Source organism: Argentina silus, assembly GCF_951799395.1.
Source record: "Argentina silus genome assembly, chromosome: X".
NCBI lineage: Eukaryota > Metazoa > Chordata > Actinopteri > Argentiniformes > Argentinidae > Argentina > Argentina silus.
In genome coordinates this window covers 14528710-14550304 of record NC_139653.1, presented here as the reverse complement: position 1 = coordinate 14550304, position 21595 = coordinate 14528710, and the positions used below count along the sequence as shown (strand labels likewise).

General features: G+C 42.6%; 2 protein-coding genes across 2 annotated transcripts; one reads left to right on the top strand and one right to left on the bottom strand.

Moving 5' to 3' along the window:
• Nucleotides 1–374: 374 nt before the first annotated feature.
• morn4 (MORN repeat containing 4) lies at nucleotides 375–2834 on the top strand (the record flags this gene model as incomplete). The annotated part of the gene is made up of 4 exons (XM_083696407.1): nucleotides 375–441; nucleotides 2086–2200; nucleotides 2485–2594; nucleotides 2686–2834. The coding sequence occupies 4 exons, from the start codon at nucleotides 375–377 to the stop codon at nucleotides 2832–2834; spliced, it is 441 nt and encodes a 146-aa protein (XP_083552533.1).
• A 3528-nt stretch (nucleotides 2835–6362) lies between these two features.
• ankrd2 (ankyrin repeat domain 2 (stretch responsive muscle)) lies at nucleotides 6363–19391 on the bottom strand (the record flags this gene model as incomplete). The annotated part of the gene is made up of 11 exons (XM_083694593.1): nucleotides 6363–6388; nucleotides 12846–12867; nucleotides 13008–13091; nucleotides 13280–13378; nucleotides 13626–13724; nucleotides 13828–13926; nucleotides 16290–16388; nucleotides 16501–16608; nucleotides 16832–16981; nucleotides 17897–17983; nucleotides 19323–19391. The coding sequence occupies 11 exons, from the start codon at nucleotides 19389–19391 to the stop codon at nucleotides 6363–6365; spliced, it is 942 nt and encodes a 313-aa protein (XP_083550719.1).
• Nucleotides 19392–21595: the final 2204 nt, after the last annotated feature.

The window sequence follows — 21595 nt, the reverse complement described above, 5'->3', positions numbered from 1 at the left end:
CATTGTCTTACATTCAAATGTAGGCCTACAAGGAAACATATCTCTCTCTCTCTCTCTCTCTCTCTCTCTCTCTCTCTCTCTCTCTCTCTCTCTCTCTCTCTCTCTCTCTCTCTCTCTCTATATATATATATATATATATATATATATATATATATATATATATATATATATATATATGAATATTCAGATAAACTGAATAAGATGATGAAAATAAACAGACAATAGGGGAGGTTTAACAATATCATCTTTCTCTCAAACGTCCCCCTTCCCTTTGTCTGTTTTGCTAACCTTTTGCATTCCTACAGAGGTCTCTAGAAACATGCATTTATATTCATTATATACTATATATATATTTGTGTGTGTGCAGGGGAGATATGACTCTGACCAGGGGGTCTTTCACCTATGCCAGTGGAGAGGAGTACCAGGGGGAGTGGAAAGAAGGCAAGATATGTCCCTCTCTCCTCTTTTTTATACACATTCTTTATCAATATCATGTACAGTATGTAGGCTTGTATAATGTACAGTATATTTAGATATATAGTCCACAAATTCAATATGTTGATGTATGTGGTGATTCAGTTCAGATTATTTTACCAAATTATTCTCTAATCTCTGATCTTTTCAGATATTACCCGTCTGCATTTATCAGAAACCAGGGCTATTTTATTCTGTACTTTGAAATATTCCATTCAAAAGTTGATCTTCATTACGAATCACTAGCACCTCTGAACAGTCTCCTGTGTCTCCCCCATGTCTCTAATCGGTCTGCATGTTAGTGCTATCAGTAATTAAGGATAATCTGGGTTGAACGAATACCCGTGAGGGGGATGGGTTTTGGTTAATGCACTTATTCAACAAACCTCTTGTTTCCTCCAATCTTTCTAGTATAGTTTAGGTATAGACTAGGTTTGTTTAAATCAATGATTATTACCAACACAATGCACAGAATATTCTCCTCTTCTCCAAAAGGATATTCACTTACTTTAATGATCCCCTCCCCCCACACATCTACACACGCATGCACACGCACGTACACAGACACAACACACACACACACACACACACACACACACACGCACGTACACACACACAGTAGTACAGTAGTAGCACCATTGACTGACACAAAAACTGGGCCTATTTAGCCAAATCCTAATTAGTTAACATTGGCAACCCATGCCCCAACCCAACCAGATTGGCCTGCAGGGACTATGTCAAATCTCTGGGATTAGACCTTGGACTCTCTTAGGAAAGCTGAAAGTCAACCTGTCTTGAGAAAACAAAGATCACATGCAGAATCACTTGACAATAGAAGAATATTCACAAGAGAATATTGGAATATAGTCAACTCTTTTTATGTGCACATTGGATAGGGGCACGTAGCCTACAACTCTGTTTAAGAGTCCCACAGCTCACAAGTCCCAAGTGATTCTTTCTTTATACTCCAGATATCTGCACACTCCAGTTAAGTGCATTAATTCACAACAGTCCTAAACCATATAATATATAATTGAAAATATAATTGAATTGTCCTTTGATCCAAAGTCAGTTAGGTTTTCCTTAATGTTTTAGTTCCGAAGTTGGGTAGTGTAAACTGACTCTAGGTCTGATTCCATGCCTAAGGGCAACCTCTATCCTACTGTTTGTCTAACAGTGTAATGAGGGTGTAGAGCAAAGTAGGCGTATGCATGCTGATAGGCGAAGCCCCTGTAATGGATCATAGAGGCAGCAGGAACATGCATTCCTCACATGTTCTACTGCAGTGCGATCCTGAAGTAGAAATCCCTGCTAGAAAACCTGCTGGATTAGGCTGACATAAATCCCACAGCAGGCAGATGGAACGCCTAATTCACTAACCCTTTAGCTGACAGAAAGAATGAAGAAATGCTGTACTTGAACCATAGCACATCCAGGGTTGTATTCTTGAGTCATGCTCCAAGGACCATATAGTGCAAATCAAACCCTGAACCATATATTACAGGTTGAATCTGAACTACTGACACTAAAGCTCAAGAGCTGTCTAGGCCAGGGTAGCTTAGGATTTGAGATCGAGAGGCAATACCAATTTTTTATGCTCTATATCATCAGGTCGTAGGCATGGAGTGGGTCAGCTGAAGTTCTCTGATGGAACCTGCTACTCGGGCCAGTTTGAGAATGGTCTGTTCCATGGCTCTGGGTTGCTGCTCTTCCCAGATGGATCAAGGTGTGTGTGTGTGTGTGTGTGTGTGTGTGTGTGTGTGTGTGTGTGTGTGTGTGTGTGTGTGTGTGTGTGTGTGTGCGCGTGCGCGTGCGTGTGCGTGTGCGTATCTCCACTTCTTCAAGGTCACTTAAGGTGTTTGATGTTTGATATAAAGCTAATTTGTTCTGTGAATATGTTGTGCATATGGTTTCAATGTATTTAGATATGTGTTTTTAGTGCAGGATATTTAAATATTGTATACTGAAGTATGATTTCTTGTTTAATTGATTTGTTGTTATTTTTATGAGGTATGAGGGAGAGTTCGCACAAGGAAAATTCCATGGTGTAGGAGTCTTTAGTCGATTTGATGGAATGAAGTTTGAAGGAGAATTCAAAAGTGGACGTGTGGAGGGATATGGTGAGTTCATCATACCAAAGGACAGCTCCCCTTATGAATTTATTTTCCAGTGCACGGTCATGTCCTCAATGTTGCTCATGTCTGTGTGCAGGGTTGCTGACATTCCCAGACGGGGCCCATGGCGTTCCACGTAACGAGGGTCTGTTTGAGAACCACAAGCTGCAGAAGAGGGAGAAGTGCCCGGGTGTGGTGCAGCGGGCACAGGCCTCAGCCACGACTGCCCGCAGCCTGGCAGTATGACCCTGGGAACATAGCTAGTAGACATGGCCAGGGTACAACACTCTCCAAAAGACCCTCAGGGATGGACAACAGGGTTATGCACCTCCTCTAGCTCTCTCTGTCTTTCTCTCTCTCTCTGCCTTGGTGGCCTCAACAGCCTTATGGCTCTATAGTACACGCCATTTTGGCTCTTCTGTACAGTGGACTTCTGCTATGTGACTGCAATGAAACACAAAGCACCACTTGAGCATGGAATCAGCAAATGCTGCTAGATGGGCATTATCACTCATTCTGCATCTTTATAGACCTGAAAGGCATCTGGTTTAATTGTTCCAAGCCAATTTGCTTTCTTAAACTTAATGGAATTTAAGATCCAATTTAAACCGTATGTATTAACATAATGTAGGCTACTGTAGGTGGGAGGCATCTTTTTCCCTTGTTGTGAAAAGTCTAAATGATATTATAGACAGGCTGTAGTATGGAGATGTTGTTTTTACTAAGATAGTGTGAGAAAACCACTCCATGGTAATTGGTTACTAATTAGTGGCTGTCACCGCTTACACTATAAACAACAGCGACTTATTATGGCAATGTAGAATTTAAATTAACAGACAATGTAACATCTGAACTATTTATCATCAGTGCTGAAAGTAATATTTGTCACGTCTATACTATACTGTACTGTAGGTAAAACAGAATTTTCACGTTTGCCTTAACGGAGAGCGTTGGAAAAAATAGTGTCCTTTTGATTTGAGGAGGCTCAAAATCAATAGCATCCTCTCTTGCTCTCATCCGCTTTTGCTCTCATCTCCTTCTCTTCCTCCTCCTCCTCCTCCTCCTCCTCTTCCTCTTCCATCCTATCTTGTCCTCCTCTGCCCTGAGGATGAATAGCAGGAGGAAGGAGGACCGTCATCCTAATGACTGTCAGATATAGAGCTCTGCTTGAAGACTGCCTTCACACAGAGAAACATGCTGGGGTTATGATGTGATGCAACTCCAAGGACTCCTGTTGTTTCCCCAGCTCAAGAAGGAGAGAGTGAACTTCTGTCATGCTAGAATGTATAATGAACAGAGGATATTGGTTGAATGAACTCCAGCTCCTGTGTATACTTGCAAAATAAACATGTATTAACAAATGCAATGTTAAATCATTAGTGAATGAATAGGAATATCAGATAGAAAGATGGTCTGTTTTATGTTATAAGTTTCTTGAGACCTGTCCTACAATTGTCAGTCGGCTAATGATATACTGTACTATATATATATATATATATATATATATATATATATATATAGTTTTCATGATTTGTCATAGGGGGATTAATATTGGTAAAATATGTTTTTGTGTATTTTACTGGGAGGAGATTTGATGTATTCACTAAAGAACGTTTAGTAAACATTATGTTCAATCATGGTTATTAAGCCAAATGAATGGAATGTACTGTAGCAGTTCATTTTGGAGGAATTAAAGACTGGATTTTTTGAGGGATGCCTATTTAGAGCCTTAACCAAAGACAATCACATGACTTGGTCTTTTTTCAATCTCCTTTTCTTTGTTTTTCAATATGATTCCAGTGAGTTCAGGAAAAATAAATGCTCTCTTTCACTGGATCTCCTGTAGACGCTGGATCTCCTATAGACACTGGATCTCCTATAGACACTGGATCTCCTATAGACACTGGATCCCCTGTAGACACTGGATCTCCTATAGACACTGGATCTCCTACAGACACTGGATCTCCTATAGACACTGGATCTCCTACAGAGACTGGATCTCCTGTAGACACTGGATCTCCTATAGACACCGGATCTCCTATAGACACTGGATCTCCTATAGACACTGGATCTCCTATAGACACTGCTCAGAGAGACATCGCTGCTTCTACCGCAAAGTGAATGTCAATAATCAGGTGAGGAATAAAGACGCTGAGGTGAACTCAGCCTATTAATATCGGATGCTACTGAGAATAGAGCCCACATCATATCAGTGTGATGCACACTCTTAGAAAAACTCTTCCTCTGCCAATAACTTTTTCCAAGAGAGCAGTGTGTAATTATCGGGGTGTTGTATTCTATCATTGATGACATTCGTCAATTACATTTACCTGACGAGCAGATTAGAGGCACATGGGTTTTTTCAATAGTGTGTGATTTCTCTTTCGAAATACTGCTTATATGAAGCCACATACAGTATATCGTCTCAAATAAACGTATTTTATCACTGTATGATTTTCCTCTAAGAATACATAACAGACACATGTACCTGTCACCGCAAGCTTGAGCTGGTAATCTCGATCACACGTGGAGGTTGAATAATAAATTTACATTTTAGGATTCTCTTTTACACAAGCAGGCAATGAGCAACATTTAGACAACATTACTGAAGGCTACTCCTCACAGCCTCAGATCTTTATTGAATTTTAAACAAAGTGCTGTAAGGTGTGCTGGGCTGGACTTGCCTGTCAGAATAATCTTGCCATGATACATAATACTGCCATGGTAACTGTCGTCGAAGTGGAAGGATTCCGTTATATGTCAGTGGACGTTTGCATGTATGGTATAGCCAGGGAATCTCGAGAGCTGAATTGGCAGGCAACAACGTTAGATTTGAATGGCACTTCACATGTAGATTACATTGGTGAAACCTTCATGGTTGATGTTCTATTTCAGTCGACTTGGTTCGACATCTAACTATGGGATATGCACTCTTGCGTAACCTATTTGCTGAAACCTTATGTTACGACTCAGTTATGACTAGGGTAAAGGGAAGTGCGTAACAGATTGAAACAACTGAAAGCAGGGATCTTGAGCTCGTTGGTGTGAATAAAGGAGACCAGACAAGGATGGAGTGGTATATTGTAAATAATAAGGGGGGGGGGGGGGGGGGGGACGGGCAGGGTACACACAATACAACAGACACACACAACACTAGCAGCCCACAGGCCAAGGGGACACAGATGTTGCCAAAGAAAAGAAAGTAACACAAAGATTTAGGAGAGCTAGGAGATAGGCTACTAGCTGTCACTAACTAAAGATCCATAAATCAAAAGACTGCTTATCTGACTAACTAATCTACTCTAATCAAGGACATCAAAATGTACATGGTTGGCAACCACCCCTTACCTAGTGTATCTAGACAATAGTTCCACCTACGTGTGAGTGTGCAGAGGCCTCTGTCTTACCTGCCCCAGGGCCTGGACCACACACACACACACACACACACACACACACACACACACACACACACACACACACACACACACACACACACACACACACACACACACACACACACACACACACACACACACACACACACACACACACACACACACACACACACACACACACACACACACACACACACACACACACACACACACACACACACACAGAGAGAGTAGGGCATAACAAGTGTCAAAGGGTCAAAATGGCATGAGCTCATGAAGAGAGCGACTGGCATGAAACACACAGCTTAAATACTAAAGTGAAGGGAGTTGATTGGGGCCGGACTGGGATGGCAGGTGATTAGGGTGATTGGCAGCAGGTTCAGCAATGGGAGTGGTGATTTCGCCCTGTAAGGGGAGAGGGAAAACAGAACACAGACAACAGACACACCTATGTGGAACGTAACACCTTATTAAATCTTGCCTGGCTTTGCATGACTCAGGCCATCCTATAAAGACTCATGCACAGCGCAGCCTTTTAATTATTTTCACTCTTAACTTGCTTATACGCAAGCCCATCTCCAGTGTTCCGAACCTAGCTGCCTAGCTTTACTGTTCCACTGGAAAGTTAATAGCTTTCCCCGGGGCATTAGGCTGCTTATTATTCCTCCTAACAGGAATCCTGCTGATTCAGGCATCACTCTTACAGAAAGAAGTTCTCTCTTGTTTGGATTCGTCAACCAGAGATTGAATTAGTCACTAGCCTAGCTACTTTCCCTTCGGGTGCTATGTGAGTTTTGTTGCTAGCTGGTCGGTGAGCTTTCGTTGTGTGCAGCACCATCGAAGTGCTCTCCTCTTTTACTACACCAAGTAAAAGAAAGTCTAGTTTGCTCCCTTGTGTTTTCCACACTTGGCTGCAGCATTGCTTGGCTAGCCTAGCTATGGTACATGACCGTTATCCTGCTCTCCTCACATCATTAGCCTGGCTCGCTAGCTTCATCACACTATGTGAACCACGCTAGCTGGCTAATGACAACAGGGTGGTTGGCTAGTAATCAACCCTCACTAGGTAATTACTATAAACCACTACCTGGCATGCGTTCAGAATTATCTAGCATACACAAGGTACACTATCGACATTTAGGGAAATTCCACTTCCTCTTTTCTCTCTCCTTCTCATCCTCCGGATTGATTGAAGATGCCGCCAAAGGCGAAGAAGGCTAATCCGTGTCCAGATTGTCCACGTAAGTGCGGGCACACTATGGCCCCTTGGGACGCTCACCCCGCCTGCGCTGCTTGCTCCAAGTTCGCTGAGAGTGTAGAGCTGGCGATCTACAGGAGCGGAGGTCCTTTCTCTCTATGAGAGTGATAAGAGCGACCTCTCCCGTTATGCGACTTCTCAAAGGGAGAGATAGACGAGGCTCTTGGAGAAGCCCCTCCCCTCTGCTCAACCTGTTACACAGGTAAGTGAGTGTGATGAGGAGTCTGTCCCTGACTGCTTTCTTGGAATCAGTCAGGCATGCTGCAGTGAAGCTTGATGTTGAGTTTCCTGGCCCCCTCCACCCACAAAAAGATTAGGCTGAATGGTCTCACCTCATGCCTGTCTTCCCAGACAACTTGTCCCTGATTTAGTCTACATGGAATAAGCCCCTCAACTCCGGCATTATCAGACCTGGTTACAGTCACGTGGATATGGCTGATACAGAGGCAGTGGGCTGGAATACGGTTGAGCGCGATAAAATGATGATGCTCCGCTGTCCCAGATGGCGGCCAAGATGGCGGCGGGTGTACAACGTGAGACCCCGAGTCTCACCAGATTATGCAATTTAGTAATTATTTGCCTACTAGTTTCAAGTCTGTTCATTCAGTACAGCCTTGCGTACACTTCATACAGCCGGTAAGCACTACTGGATATTGAATCTCAATGCACAAACTGTGTATTCGACAACCTTCAGCTTCCCCAAGAGATCACCAAAACACCGCGGTAAACATCAACGCGGACAGCGCGGGGGTCTAGGCTGCAACGAAATCCCCATCTGCTATCGCTACCTAGCATCTTTCTCGCCAATATATGCTCCCTAACGAACAAAATGGATGAGCTATGACTTTGGATCACCTCACAGATAAGGTTTATGGGCTGCAGCATCATGATTTTCACGGTAACATGGCTTAACAACAGTATCCCCGATAGTGTGATTGAGCTAGAGGGATGCAACGTCTTCAGGGCGGACAGGACGGCAGAGGCCTCAGGTAAAACGAGAGGCGGGGGACTGTGCATTGACGTCAACAAAACTTGGTGTACGGACAGTGCCATTACTGAGAGTCACTGCTCTGCCAATCTGGAGTACCTGATGATCAAGTGTAGGACGCTTTACCTGCCTAGAGAGTTTACAGCTATTGTTGTTACTGCAGCCTATATCCCTTCAGATGCCAATGCTAAGCTAGCAATGAAAGAACTCCATGCTGCTATTAGAAAACAAGAAACTTTATTGTTGGAGGGGATTTCAACCACTCCAACCGGAGAACTGTACTCTCAAAATTCCACCAACATGTCTCCTGCCCCACTAGAGGAGACAACACTCTAGATCATGTGTATACACATATTGCTGAGGCTTACAAAGACATTCCCCTCCCCCACCTTGGACAGTCTGATCACCTCTCATTGTTCCTACTCCCCAAGTACACACCACTCATCAAACGTGTGAAACCAACAGTGAACAGTGAGCCAAAGTCTGGCCAGAGGGAGCGGACTCTACACTACAGCACCAGTTTCAACACACTGACTGGAGTATGTTTGCCACTCAGGCCAACCTGGACTCCCACATGGACATTGATTCATATGCTTCTTCCGTTCTGGATTACATCAATACAGGTGTCAACAGTGTCACCACCCGCAAACAGATAAAAACTTTCCCCAACCAGAAGCCTTGAATGAGCATTGAGGTCCGCCTACTGCTGCAGGCCGCTCTTTAGAACTCTGTCTGATGGCACTACAGGGTAGGACCCCTCCCTCCTACTGATAGGATGCTCCATGGGGCGAGTCGACAGATACGTCACTAGAGGGATGGGGGGCAGTTCTTGAAGGACATTCAGTGAGCGGAAGACTCTATGAGCAGGGGCCGTATCAATGTTCTTGAGCTCTACACCCTGTTACTAGCCCTCAGGCATTGTTGGGAATTGCGGCTTTGGAGCAGTGACCATCTATTGTCTCTCAGAGCAACACATGTACCAGTAGATTTACTGTCTCAGGGAAGCCCCCTAGCAGGGGAATGGTGACTCCATCTGGATGTCCTCCAGGAGATTTGGAGACGGTATGGCAGGGCGTAGATCATAGGTCTCTGCAATAACAGATAACAATGCTCCCTTGGGCGTGGCGTGGACGCGTTGGCTCACCAGTGGCCAGAAACACTCCTTTACGCATTCGCCCTGTCAGCCTCATTTCTCCCACTCTAGACAGAGTGAGGATGCGCAGTCTATCCCTTCCTGACCTTGGCAGGGAGAGATAGCACAGCTTCTTTGTGCACAATCTTGGTGCCTTCCATTGTGCAGGGATTTTCTATCCCAAGCACAGGGCCAAATATTCCAGAGTTGATGAATCTATGGGTTTGGCCCATGAGAGGTCCAAACTAAACTCAGAGGGCTTGTCCCCGAACATGATTGCCACAATTCAGGGGGCTAGAGGCCCCTCTACAAGGATGATCAATATGATCTCAAGTGGAGGGTGTTTGAGGGTTGGTGTAGTGCCTTTTCTGTGCTTCATTCCCATGGCACTTTCCTTCTTACAGGACCTGCTCAAACAGGGAAAGGCCTTTTCCATCATTAAGGGCTACCTGGCCACCGTTTCGACATACCATGTCGGTCTGGGTGAGACAACTATAGGGACACACCCCCTTGTGCGTCGTTTTATGAAGGGAGCATGTTGCATCCGCCCAATTACCAGGCCACCTTTCCCGTCTTGGGATTTGTCACTGGTGCTCAATGCGCTTACGAGCACTCGATTTGAGTCTTTGGAGACCATTGACACTAAGACTTTGTCTTATAAGATGGTGTTGTTGCTATCCTTGACTATGGTCAATCGCAGTAGCTACCTCCATGCGCTCAGTTTGCCCCTGGCGACTCGAGGGTTACGATACGTCCTAACGCCACATTTGTTCCCAAAGTAATTTCTATGACTTATAGTAGTCATGTCACTGAACTGGTTTCTTTCCATCCCCTGTCTCTCTGTTCAAGGTCGTCTCTGTTTCAGAGATTTGTGCTGCAGTCAGTTGGGCTTCCCCTCACACTTTAGTGAGATTCCACTGCCTGGATGTCACTGCACCTTCTATGGCGCATACGGTCCTTGGCGCAGGAGCTGAGTAGTGGGGACTGGGTACATTTCCATGTACTCTGTCAGGTCTCTCTATGGGCTCTGGCAATCAGTGCAAATGTCCCTTAGTGGGATGTCGAACAGAGTCGACTGAAAGAGAACTTTGGGTTGTAGTATGTAACCCGGTTCTCTGAAGTTAGATGAAAGAGACATCTCACCAGATTGAGCCTCTTTTACAGGCTTGGTATTTCACAGAATTAAATGGGTGCGCTGTGCATGAGCCTTTATAGACTGGGCTGTGGCGGTGCCAGCCTTGTAAAGCTCTCCCGGCCTGTTACAAGCGTGATTGAATAGGGTTCCAGCAAAAACGGTACGCAAGGGTGCATATCCCATACTGAGATGTCTCCCTCTTCTCCTTCAGAAAACCGGGGTCACAAATCGTAACCCAATAAATTAACCAGAATGCATATAAATGTATCTTCTAACGATGTTCATAGGAGGATTACAATCATATAATCACATTTAAAGTAAAAAGTGCGAAAATATGGTGCTAACTGTCCTCTCATCCTCCCCCACATGTTCACCTAATTTAACTTTTAGAAGTTACTTATAACTTTCACTACTGGTCTCTTCTTCATGTAGTCTGTGCTGAAAATACAGGATTGGGGAGGAATTTAAATTGATTTGAATTGAGTTCAGTTGTTTCATGTCAATGTAAATGAAGGTAATGAGATGAATAGAGGCTGCCATTTTAGACTACCATGCATCCTTAGATGCATGTGCTGTAGCTGGTGTATAGGAGATATGTTTTCAGTTGAGGGGGCAGTTATAGCCTTAGAGAAGGCACCTGCTGTCTTTCCCATTTATTGTTTTGTGACAGCATAAGGGGCGCTGTCGTGTAGTCAACTCGAGTGGGACTTCCTATGAGCTGGAAAGGCATCAGCCAATTGAAACAACTAATAGTTTTCTTCTTTAATAGATTCATCTATCAATTGTAAATGGCTTTCAGGGCCATGGCAGTAATTCACCAACATTGGGTTTACGCCCGCTCAGTCCCAGAAGAAGAAGAAAGTTGAATACATGGCCCTCCCCATATAATCACAGTTCATTTAGGGAAATGCACCATTAATGTTTATAACTCTATGGGTAAGGGCTATGGTGGAACCTTGATGTTATGATTGAGCACTGTAGTGGGACATCATGTGGTCAACTAGCCATATTACAAGACTGGAAAATGAATTGTGAAATGTGCTACTGATGTGGAATAGGCTCAACCTACATATTTGTGGATGTTGGCCACTCATACCTCTACCTCCTACTGGTTAAAGACATTAATAGTTTGTGGTTGGCATCAGTAGCCCCATAACACACAGTAAGGTAAAAGTGTGCCAAAGAGCACACATAGACATGGGTCATATTACATATCATATTCTAAAATGCTCCTTCCAATATCACTTCTGAGAGGTAATCTCTGATCAAACATGATTGGAGGGGTGAAAGCAAGGGTTCCACTGCTCAGCTTTAACTGTAATAGGCTATGACGAAACCAAAATATAGATTTGAAAGTTTATTTAGCAATCCAAAATTTGACAGATATTATTAACTCCTAATATTGGCTAGCAGTATATGACTTTATTTTATTTGACTTCAAGTGCACACACAGAAAGCCAACAAGAGTACATGTACAGTACCATATACTGTGGCCTACATGAACCTCCACACAATTTGTATGTGAACAAGCAAGCAGGCAGCTGATCGCTCTATCTAAGAGCCAGCAATTCATTTCCCTCAGGCACGATTGAGCAACTGATGACAACAGGAAAGTATGCCTCCTGCCTCCCCTCCCAAATCATTTAGCAGGGGACAAGCCAGGCATCCCAACCATCCTCCAGACACAGAGACAATGTGCTTGTGTTTACACAACATCAACCATAACAGTAGGCTACTGTGTGCTCTGGGCTTATCTTTAACCTCTAGAAGATAAAGAGTTATGTCAGCTATTCATAGGCCTTATAATGCAGAATCTGATCACTGTACTGCATGTTTTCAATTAATATAATGACTGAACAAGAACATACTGTAAAACATTTTGTAGATCATATAACATCTAAAACAACATCAAAGGGGCTGCATTTCAAGCCCAACAGCTCTGTGGAAGTGAATCACAGATCAGTTGTGCTGTTTTAGTCAAAACTAGGCTAAAGATTTCAGTTATTTGCTAATACTGCTCTACTCAAAGGACTTTTGTCAGATGCTTTAAGTTAAGCAGATCCCTGAAATCAGCCTCATCCTGGCTGATGCTCTGTAGTGTCAGTTCAGACTAATCTCAGACCATTAGCTTACCTAAGCCCTAGAAAGACAGATTTTGTTAAAAAGCAGCACTATGTCTGAGATGCCACATCAATCAAATGTGATCTCCATAAAGTACATGAGTATACTATAAATAAAGTGTATACACTGTCATCAACATTGGTAAAAGCGCTTGATTCACAGTATTGTACATGCAACAATCCTGAGAGCAGTGTAACAGACACACTATAAAGACAGCAGAGAGGATACTTTCAGACAGCCGCTGTGAGAACTGACGATACATCAGACACAAACAGAGAGTGAGAGGAGAGTTGGCTAAAACTTTAGCGGTGTGTTGAACAACCTCTTCTCTGGGGTTTCCCTCTCCATCTCCCAGGGGCTGGGGTGTGGTTAGGAAGGTACCAATCCTACCTCCCTCAGCTGTTCCAGCCTCTCCAGAGTCTCCTTTGTGTCAAACTGCCACTGTTTTACCTGCTCCACTGCTGTCGCCCCTTCCTGAAATACAATTAGCCTGATTAACAAGTCTCTCTGATTCACACTCTTAGAAAAAATAATATATAGGGTCCATGATGTCAAAGGGTTCAAGCCAAAAAGCCCTCATTGGTTCTAGAATGATGGATGGCATCATACACGGTTTCTACTCCCCAGTCTGGTTCAGGGGTACAGGAGAGGAGTGTACTCACAGCGTTTTTGACTTTCATGTCTGCTCCTCCAACTATGAGCAGCTTCACAATCTTAAATCTGTTCAGATGGACAGCATCATGTAGGGCAGTGTCCCCCTCCTAGAGTACACAAAAACAACTGATAATGATGAAGATGGAGAAGATAATGAAGGGGACTAAGGTGAGGATGAGGAGGACAATAAATGGGTTATAGGACATGAGGAATGGAGCAACACATAAACAGTTTCATTATGGGATTTCATGTAATGGAAGGTTCACAGGTAAGATAAGGGTTAAATAAAAGAACAGACCACCGTGCTACACAGAAATCAACAGTTATGAGGATACAAGTAAAGGGATATCATACCCTGTCCTTGGCATTGATTTTAACGCCGCTGGACAGCAGATACTCTACAATGTCGGCATGGCCTGTCCTTGTGGCCACATGTAGAGGAGTGCTCATCAGCTGTACACAAGCCACACAGAGAGACAGGGCAGATTTAATCAGCTACACACACACACACACACACACACACACACACACACACACACACACACACACACCTCACCTTATCCCTAACATTGAGGTCAGCTCCATGACTCTGCAGGACTTTGAGGACACCTAGCCTTCCCCCTCTACAAGCCCAGTGTACAGCTCTGGAGTCCAGCTGAAACAGAGTTGGACACATAAACACCAGATTTAAGGATTTTTTTTTCTATTGGTTCAGGATAGGATTTTCAGAGAATAGTTGATCCTAGATTATAGAGACACAAGATATTTTGAGTTGCTTGGACATTACTGTACATTGAAAAAGGCGAGTTTGCCGCCTTTGATATTCTTAATCGGGCAGATGGAGAAAAATCCACACCTTTTTTTTCTTTCTTTTTTTTATATGGCTTCGGACTTCAGGATTAGGGTTAGGGTTAGAAAATGGGACGAGCACCGCATTGACATAATTGAAATAATTGATTTTCTGCCCCTGTGCTCTGATTAGAGGCATGCACTGTGCTTGACATGAGGTCCCCCTTTGAAGTTTAGGCCTGATATTAATATGGGTCACAATCAAGAGGCAGTACCACAATTAGGCTTATTGCTTTAGAATTTTTCATTTTTTTAGTGATATTAAATATATACATGTACTGTAAGAGGAGGGAAACTGGGGTTGTTTGAGCAGCATCAGGTGTTATTGTTGTGAAAGCCTCATCCCAGTAGGTTAGTAGTTGCATAAACTTATCATGGTTAATTATAAAATGTTGACCTCCCAAATTCAATACAAAAAAAGTTTTAAAGTCTAATACTTACTCTTCAGAGAGGTAATAGACCTCATAGTGGACTGCTTTCAGAAGAATAGCCTATCTAGGTTTGCATTTGATTGATAAAGTTCTGCACTCTAATGGTAACATTATTATTTTTTGCAAAGTGAAGATGTTCACATGTAGGTTACAAAGCTCCTGCTACAGTCTATACTACTCTGAGTGTAGCTTTTTCCATGAATTTATATTTATATTGGGCACACTTGTTTTTTCATCATAACCATAACCTAACTATGTTTCAATGTAGAAGAAGAACTCAGGCTTTTTTTATACTGTATATCAATCACTGGGATTGCCTGCTGGAAGGTGTGTAGGGTGCTCCTGTTCACTACGATACCTTTATTTCAGCACAGCGCTACTACTATGACCTACCTGATCCAAGTAACCAGGGTCTTGGAAAATAATAAGGCCAGTTGATGAGTTAGCCTAATCAGGGAACATATACACTCACCGGCCACTTTATTAGGTACACCTTGCTAGTACCGGGTTGGACCCCCTTTTGCCTTCAGAACTGCCTTAATTCTTTGTGGCATAGATTCAACAAGGTGCTGGAAACATTCCTCAGAGATTTTGGTCCATATTGACACGATAGCATCATTGCTGCAGATTTGTCGGCTGCACATCCATGATGCGAATCTCCCATTCCATCACATCCCAAAGGTGCTCTATTGGATTGAGATCTGGTGGCTGTGGAGGCCATTGGAGTACAGTGAACTCATTGTCATGTTCAAGAAACCAGTTTGAGATGATGTCAGCTTTGTGACATGGCGCGTTATCCTGCTGGAAGTAGCCATCAGAAGATGGGTACACTGTGATCATAAAGGGATGGACATGGTCAACAACAATACTCAGGTAGGCTGTGGTGTTTAAACGATGCTTAATTGGTAATAAGGGGCCCAAAGTGTGCCAAGAAAATATCCCCCACACCATTAGATATTTGCGTTAACGAGCAGTTGAACAGGTGTACCTAATAAAGTGGCCGGTGAGTGTATGTATTCACATTATATTAGGCCTATCAGTAGCATCTGTCATCATCCGAAATGTATCCTGTTCTATTAGTTAAAAGAAGTAAAACAAATGATAAACGTACATTTAAAATATTATCAAGTGTAAATAGTGAGCACTAATTATTAATAAATACTGCTTCTGTGTGTAGTAGATCAAGAGTGTTGTGTAACCTATGTGGTGGGGGTATGAAGGTATACCTTTCCCAGGTGCTATGATCATCTTTACTTTGTTAAAATATAAATTATTGTTTGTTAAAGTAATAAAGTTGTTAATGTTATCATTAGTTTATACTGTATCTTAATCACCCAAACCCAAACAAAGATAGGCTACTCTTCTGAAAGCAGGCCACTATAAGGGCTATTACCTCTCTAAAGAGTATGTATTAAGCTGTTTGAGAGAAGGTGTGAATCTTAAAAAACCTGCCCAGTGCTGAGTGTAGCCTATGTTGTTTGAACAGTACAGTAGCCCAACAAATTTATAGCAGGAGTCAAAACTGAGTGTGCTGAAAAGCCCTGTCAGTGCATAGGTCAGATTTTGAGGTATGCTCAATTGAATTTCCTGTCTTTACATGTAACTTAAAACATAGGTTTTTGTTTTGAATCTATGTCTTAGATAAAAGCTTCTACTCCAAGCAGCTGAAAATATATGAGGCAAAAAGAAGAAGATGGACCACATTGCTTGAAACTCAGTGATGCCCCTTGTGTCTCACCCGATCTTTAAAGTTGATGTCAGCTCCTTTCTCTAGAAGCTTCTGAACCACTGTAGAGTGTCCTTCGATGGACGCACGGTGCAGTGCTGTCCTCCTGAACTGGTTAGGCACATACAATAATGTAAATGTTACAATACTGTATCAGTAAAAAATAACAGTAATCCAACCATGTTTTATTTACATCAAGGGAGATTGTGGTTCAGTACTGCACCTCATCACAGACATTAGGGTCTCCCCCATCCTCCAGAAACTTTTTCACTACTTTCAGTTTGCCCTGCACTGCTGCCTTCATGAAGTCAGAGGTATCCACAGGTCCAAGCTAACCACACACACACACATGCATGCACACACACACACACATACGCACACGCACATCCACACACAGACACACACACACACACACACACACACACACACACACACACACACACACACACACACACACACACACACACACACACACACACAAACTATGGTTAAAACTGGGGGAACTGAAAGCTGTCACTTCACTGTCCAACAGTTGTATATAACACGTCTCTCACCACAGGCATTTCCACGGACACCCTGGGTGAGGACCCTGTCTTCTTCTTGCTTTTTATCCTCCTATGAAGTTCAGTGAGGGTCTCAGCTCCTCCCAGATCCACAATCTCCCTCTGGAAGTCTGAGGAGGTCCTCCTCTCTCGTTCCTCTGCCTGGGGGACAAGATGAAGGTCAGTGTGTTGATAATTGATTGAATTATTTTGATAATCTACAAAGTCTATATACAGCCATAACATATGATACATAGAAGAAAGATTAGATTACAGCACATGATCTTACATAATGAAAATAGTACATTCATTTCAGATGATCAAGTTCAAACACATAATCGACTATTTCACTTGTGGCCCTCGGTATGATAAGAATGGTACTAAAGGACAAGGTAAAAACAGTTTTTTAAATAAAATAAGTGGACTGTGGCAAATGTACGTTAGTTATCTCCCTCAATTTGGTTGTTAGCTACTCTCTACACACACTGGCGCAGTGGTGCTAACACACACACACACACACACACACACACACACACACACACACACACACACACACACACACACACACACACACACACACACACACACATACACACACACACACACAGGTAATATGATCCTAGATTTGTGATTAGGGGCCACTTCTAGCTCAGGCCTCATAAAGCAGGTAGCCACCAGCTGCGAGGGGAAAGGGGGACATTGTGCTTGTAAAAGCAGAGATGCCAGGGGGTCCAGGGGGTCCAGGGGGTGTTGAGTGTGGGCAATGCCAGTGATAATGGCCAGCAAAATTCTCAGCATTGTGTCCTTTTGGCCTGGCGGTTGTTGTAAAAGAGAATGTTTTCACTAAACTTACTAAACCAGTATAGAAACAAAAAGACCAATGTTTTTGTGAGAACAGGTAAAATGAATACAAGTCAAATGACATTGTATTGTATTCATAACGTTTTCTTATTTACCTGTGCTTTATTAGATAGGTGTCCAACACGTTCACCTATGCTAGCTTTGATGCTAAAATGCATCGTTTTTTTAATAAAAAAGGATCACATTTCGCTGAACCTCCATTGTTCTATACTTTACCTGGATGTTAGCAACACTCCTCTCTTCCTCCTCTCCAGGCGAGTCTGGTTTAATATGACCCAGCTTCAGAGCCCGGCCTCTACGGTGCTAAAGACCAAGACACAACAGGAACATAAAGGGAAAGTGAGGGTATAGTCCTCATGAGTTAGGGTAAAAAAATACATATTGTTTGGCGCTCCTTATTTGGCATATCAGTTCATTTAGCATTCATTATTTTTCCCAGAAACCTGAGAAAATATCCTTATTAGCCTCTCTGTTTGCTTAACTAGTTAATTAGGGTGAACATGAGATTTGTGATACTCCACATATTAACTATCGACCAAGCTAATTCCCCCTGGGTGGGAATAGTGTGTGCTAGTGTGAGGAAGTGTACATGTAGATGACATATTGATTTTTAATATATTCATAAATGCCAATATGCCTGAAGGAATATGTGTGTGTGGTCTGCTTATTAAGATGATATGATACATCGTTTGATAACATAGTGAAATATCAAATACTCAAGAGGCTGGTGGAGGTACATGTCTGAGCCCATTTTCCAATATCTTCCTCCACCAGCCTCCACTTAGAAATGACATATGAGAAAGAAACAAGACATTGAGAACAGAAGCATTCGTTTAAACGTCAAAATGCCTGAACTGAAATCAGGAACTAAGACCCTAACTGGATTAAGATTAAAATGTCCAAGGAAGTCATGTTTTCTGAATAAAGCAACACATCAAATAGCAAGAAACAAAGAGAAACAGTTACTGTGTAATTCCTATATGATCTTGTTTATGAGTTCTAAGGGTAGGTTCTATAGATACTGTAGACTCCTCTTTAATAACCTGAACATGGGACAAGGTCAGGGTGGTAAATAAAGTTAATAAGCTGTACACTATTTCAGAAGCAGTGGGTATGGAGAGACCTCAACCTAACCCAAGCACGGTGTATCTGGGGTCAGTCTCACACCAAATCAACAGCTGTGTGTGTGTGTGTGTGTGTGTACTTTAAAACATTTTGAATATTTCTATTTGTAAAAGCGTGTCTGTGTGTGTTATTCTTCAAAAGCCAGAGAAGCCTAACATCATTGTTGACTATATCATTGTCTTGGCACCAAATATGAACACTATTGATTTATCTCATTCACTTGAATGCCTCTCCAACAGGTTTTTGAGTTTTCCAATTATCCAACATTTCTAGTCGTATTTTGACTTGTGGAGACTGAGAAGACTGAAGTCAATAGAAGTTAATATTTCACATTGACACTGTTGTATTTAAGGACACTACTCTATAACAATAGAACAGTTATGTATAGGAAAGGCCTTTACTTTAGAAAGTTACCTTTTACTTGTTTACAACTATTAGATCCTGTAACATTATTGTTTGTGGTATAGGACAGTAGCTTGCATCTCATTCTAAATAAATAACAATCCTTCTCTCCTACCTCTGTTCTCTTGTCCAACTCTGCTTTCTTGTTGACCACACTGGTTGCCCACTGCATCTCCTCCTCCATCCTTGGGTGTCAGTTTAGGTTAAAATAAAAATAAACCAAAAAAATAATAATCTTTGATTAAACCACTAGATAAAAATGTGACTCCACTTTACCTCCAACATGTACCCAATAATAGTATTTTCACCTAAGGTATATTCTAACAGCTTGGAAGATGAGTAATAAACAGATGATCTGTCTGTCTGTCTGTTTGTCTGTCTGTCTGCCTGCCTGTCTGCCTGCTTGTCTGTCTGTCTATCTGTACACTGTGCCCCTGCTGACCAGGACTGACACTGGACTGACTGGTTGGGTATCAGTTGTGCTATGGCAATCCTGGTGGTCTTATACTTTCTGGTTGGAATGCTGGGCTCATGCAGGAGTATTGTGTAATGCCAGCAGACATGTGTGTGTGTGTGTGTGTGTGTGTGTGTGTGTGTGTGTGTGTGTGTGTGTGTGTGTGTGTGTGTGTGTGTGTGTGTGTGCGTGCGTGTGAGTGCGTGCGTGCGTGCGTGTGCGTGTGCGTGTGCGTGTGCATGTGTGTACAACTGAGCTGGCTGCCATGGCGACACATGACCCCCTACCTCTTCAACACACACACACCACCTCGAGTCATGAGCTCAGGGTGCATTTGTTCCACAGGCTCCCGGTTTTACACTCTCCCTTGTGCCAACCCTGGGACTGCAGCTTTTACAAGACTACAGTCCCCATAAACACACTGTTTTAGAGGATTATTTATTTATAAGTGTTTCACTAGCGTCAAGTGATACCTTGTAAATACCTGCAAGTTTCATACCACACTACAACCAATCACCACCCTGCTTTGAGGACCTTCCTTTACCACTCTTACTACTGACACAAATATCAGTATGTCTGATAAGACAAATATACAATGAATATAATGGATACTTACATGCTCTATGTTGTTACTTGTTAGCACTTTACACACACGCACCCAAAACAATACGTACATGCACACACACTTCTTAATATTCTTCTAGAAAGCACACCTTTGATGAGCACTCTATAAGTAAAGGTCACAAAGCCAGAGAGAGCAGCAGGCCATAAAGATGTCCTGTGATCTGGCAGGATGAGTCAGTATTGATATAAATCACAGTTTAAGGGGACAGGAGATCCACAGGATAAAGAAAGACTAAAATGAGTGTGTGTGTGACATCAGAACACATGGACAAGCATCAGCCAATACATTAGCACACTAAAAGTATTCACAACATGTGCATACAGTACATGCTCAGACCTTTTTACAGTCAGTGTCTCAGACACACATGCAATGAAACATAGACTTTTATTCACAAGTTAGCATACTGTAACATTAGGTGCATGGGTTCTTCCATTGTACAAGAAGTTTTTTACAAATAGAAACATTCTTCATTTTTTTAATACACACACACACACACACACACACACACACACACACACACACACACACACACACACACACACACACACACACACACACACACACACACACAAACCCCTTCCACTGTGCAACACAGGTGAATGATTAACTGTTTTAGTGAGGGAGGAGACAGAGTTCAGTGGTGCATGAGGAGTAGCCCGGAAGATAACACTGCTCAGGAACAGATCGAGGATCAGTTCACCCTCTCCAATCCTGACCCTTGTCATTAGGGGTGGGTGCTTGGGGGGGGCGGAGGCTACTGACTTTAGATCTGCTTCTAGTGGCAACTTCATCCTACTCTGATAACACTGACTCTTGGCAGCCATTTTAGCTGATTAGAACATTAGCATTCCTCTCAACCATGGAGGCCAGGTAAAAGAGAGTGCTACTGTCTCTTCACTCTTGCTTACATCGCTTGGAGGCTATCCCTGAGGTACAGCTATGTCTTTACATTATATTCTTATGAGTTCATGTATTGTTTATTCATTCAGGTTTGTTTCCTTTAAACAAAATCTATTATTCCAGAGACCTTGTATAATATTGTGCTTTAGGGGGTGTCTAACTTCTGAGAATGTTCCTTTTCTGTTTTTGATTGGTTTTGATATTGAATTCATATATATATCACCAATCCATGTTGTGAAAGGCATGCAGTGTAATTTAGTCTTTTATTTGATCAAAACTAAGACCCTTTGAGTAACAATTTCAACAGTTGCTGACAGTTAAAAGTCCTAAAAGTTAGATCAAATCAGATCAAGATTAAATTAACTGATTAGCCCATCTCAGGTGGGACTGCAGGTGACACCTGAGTGTG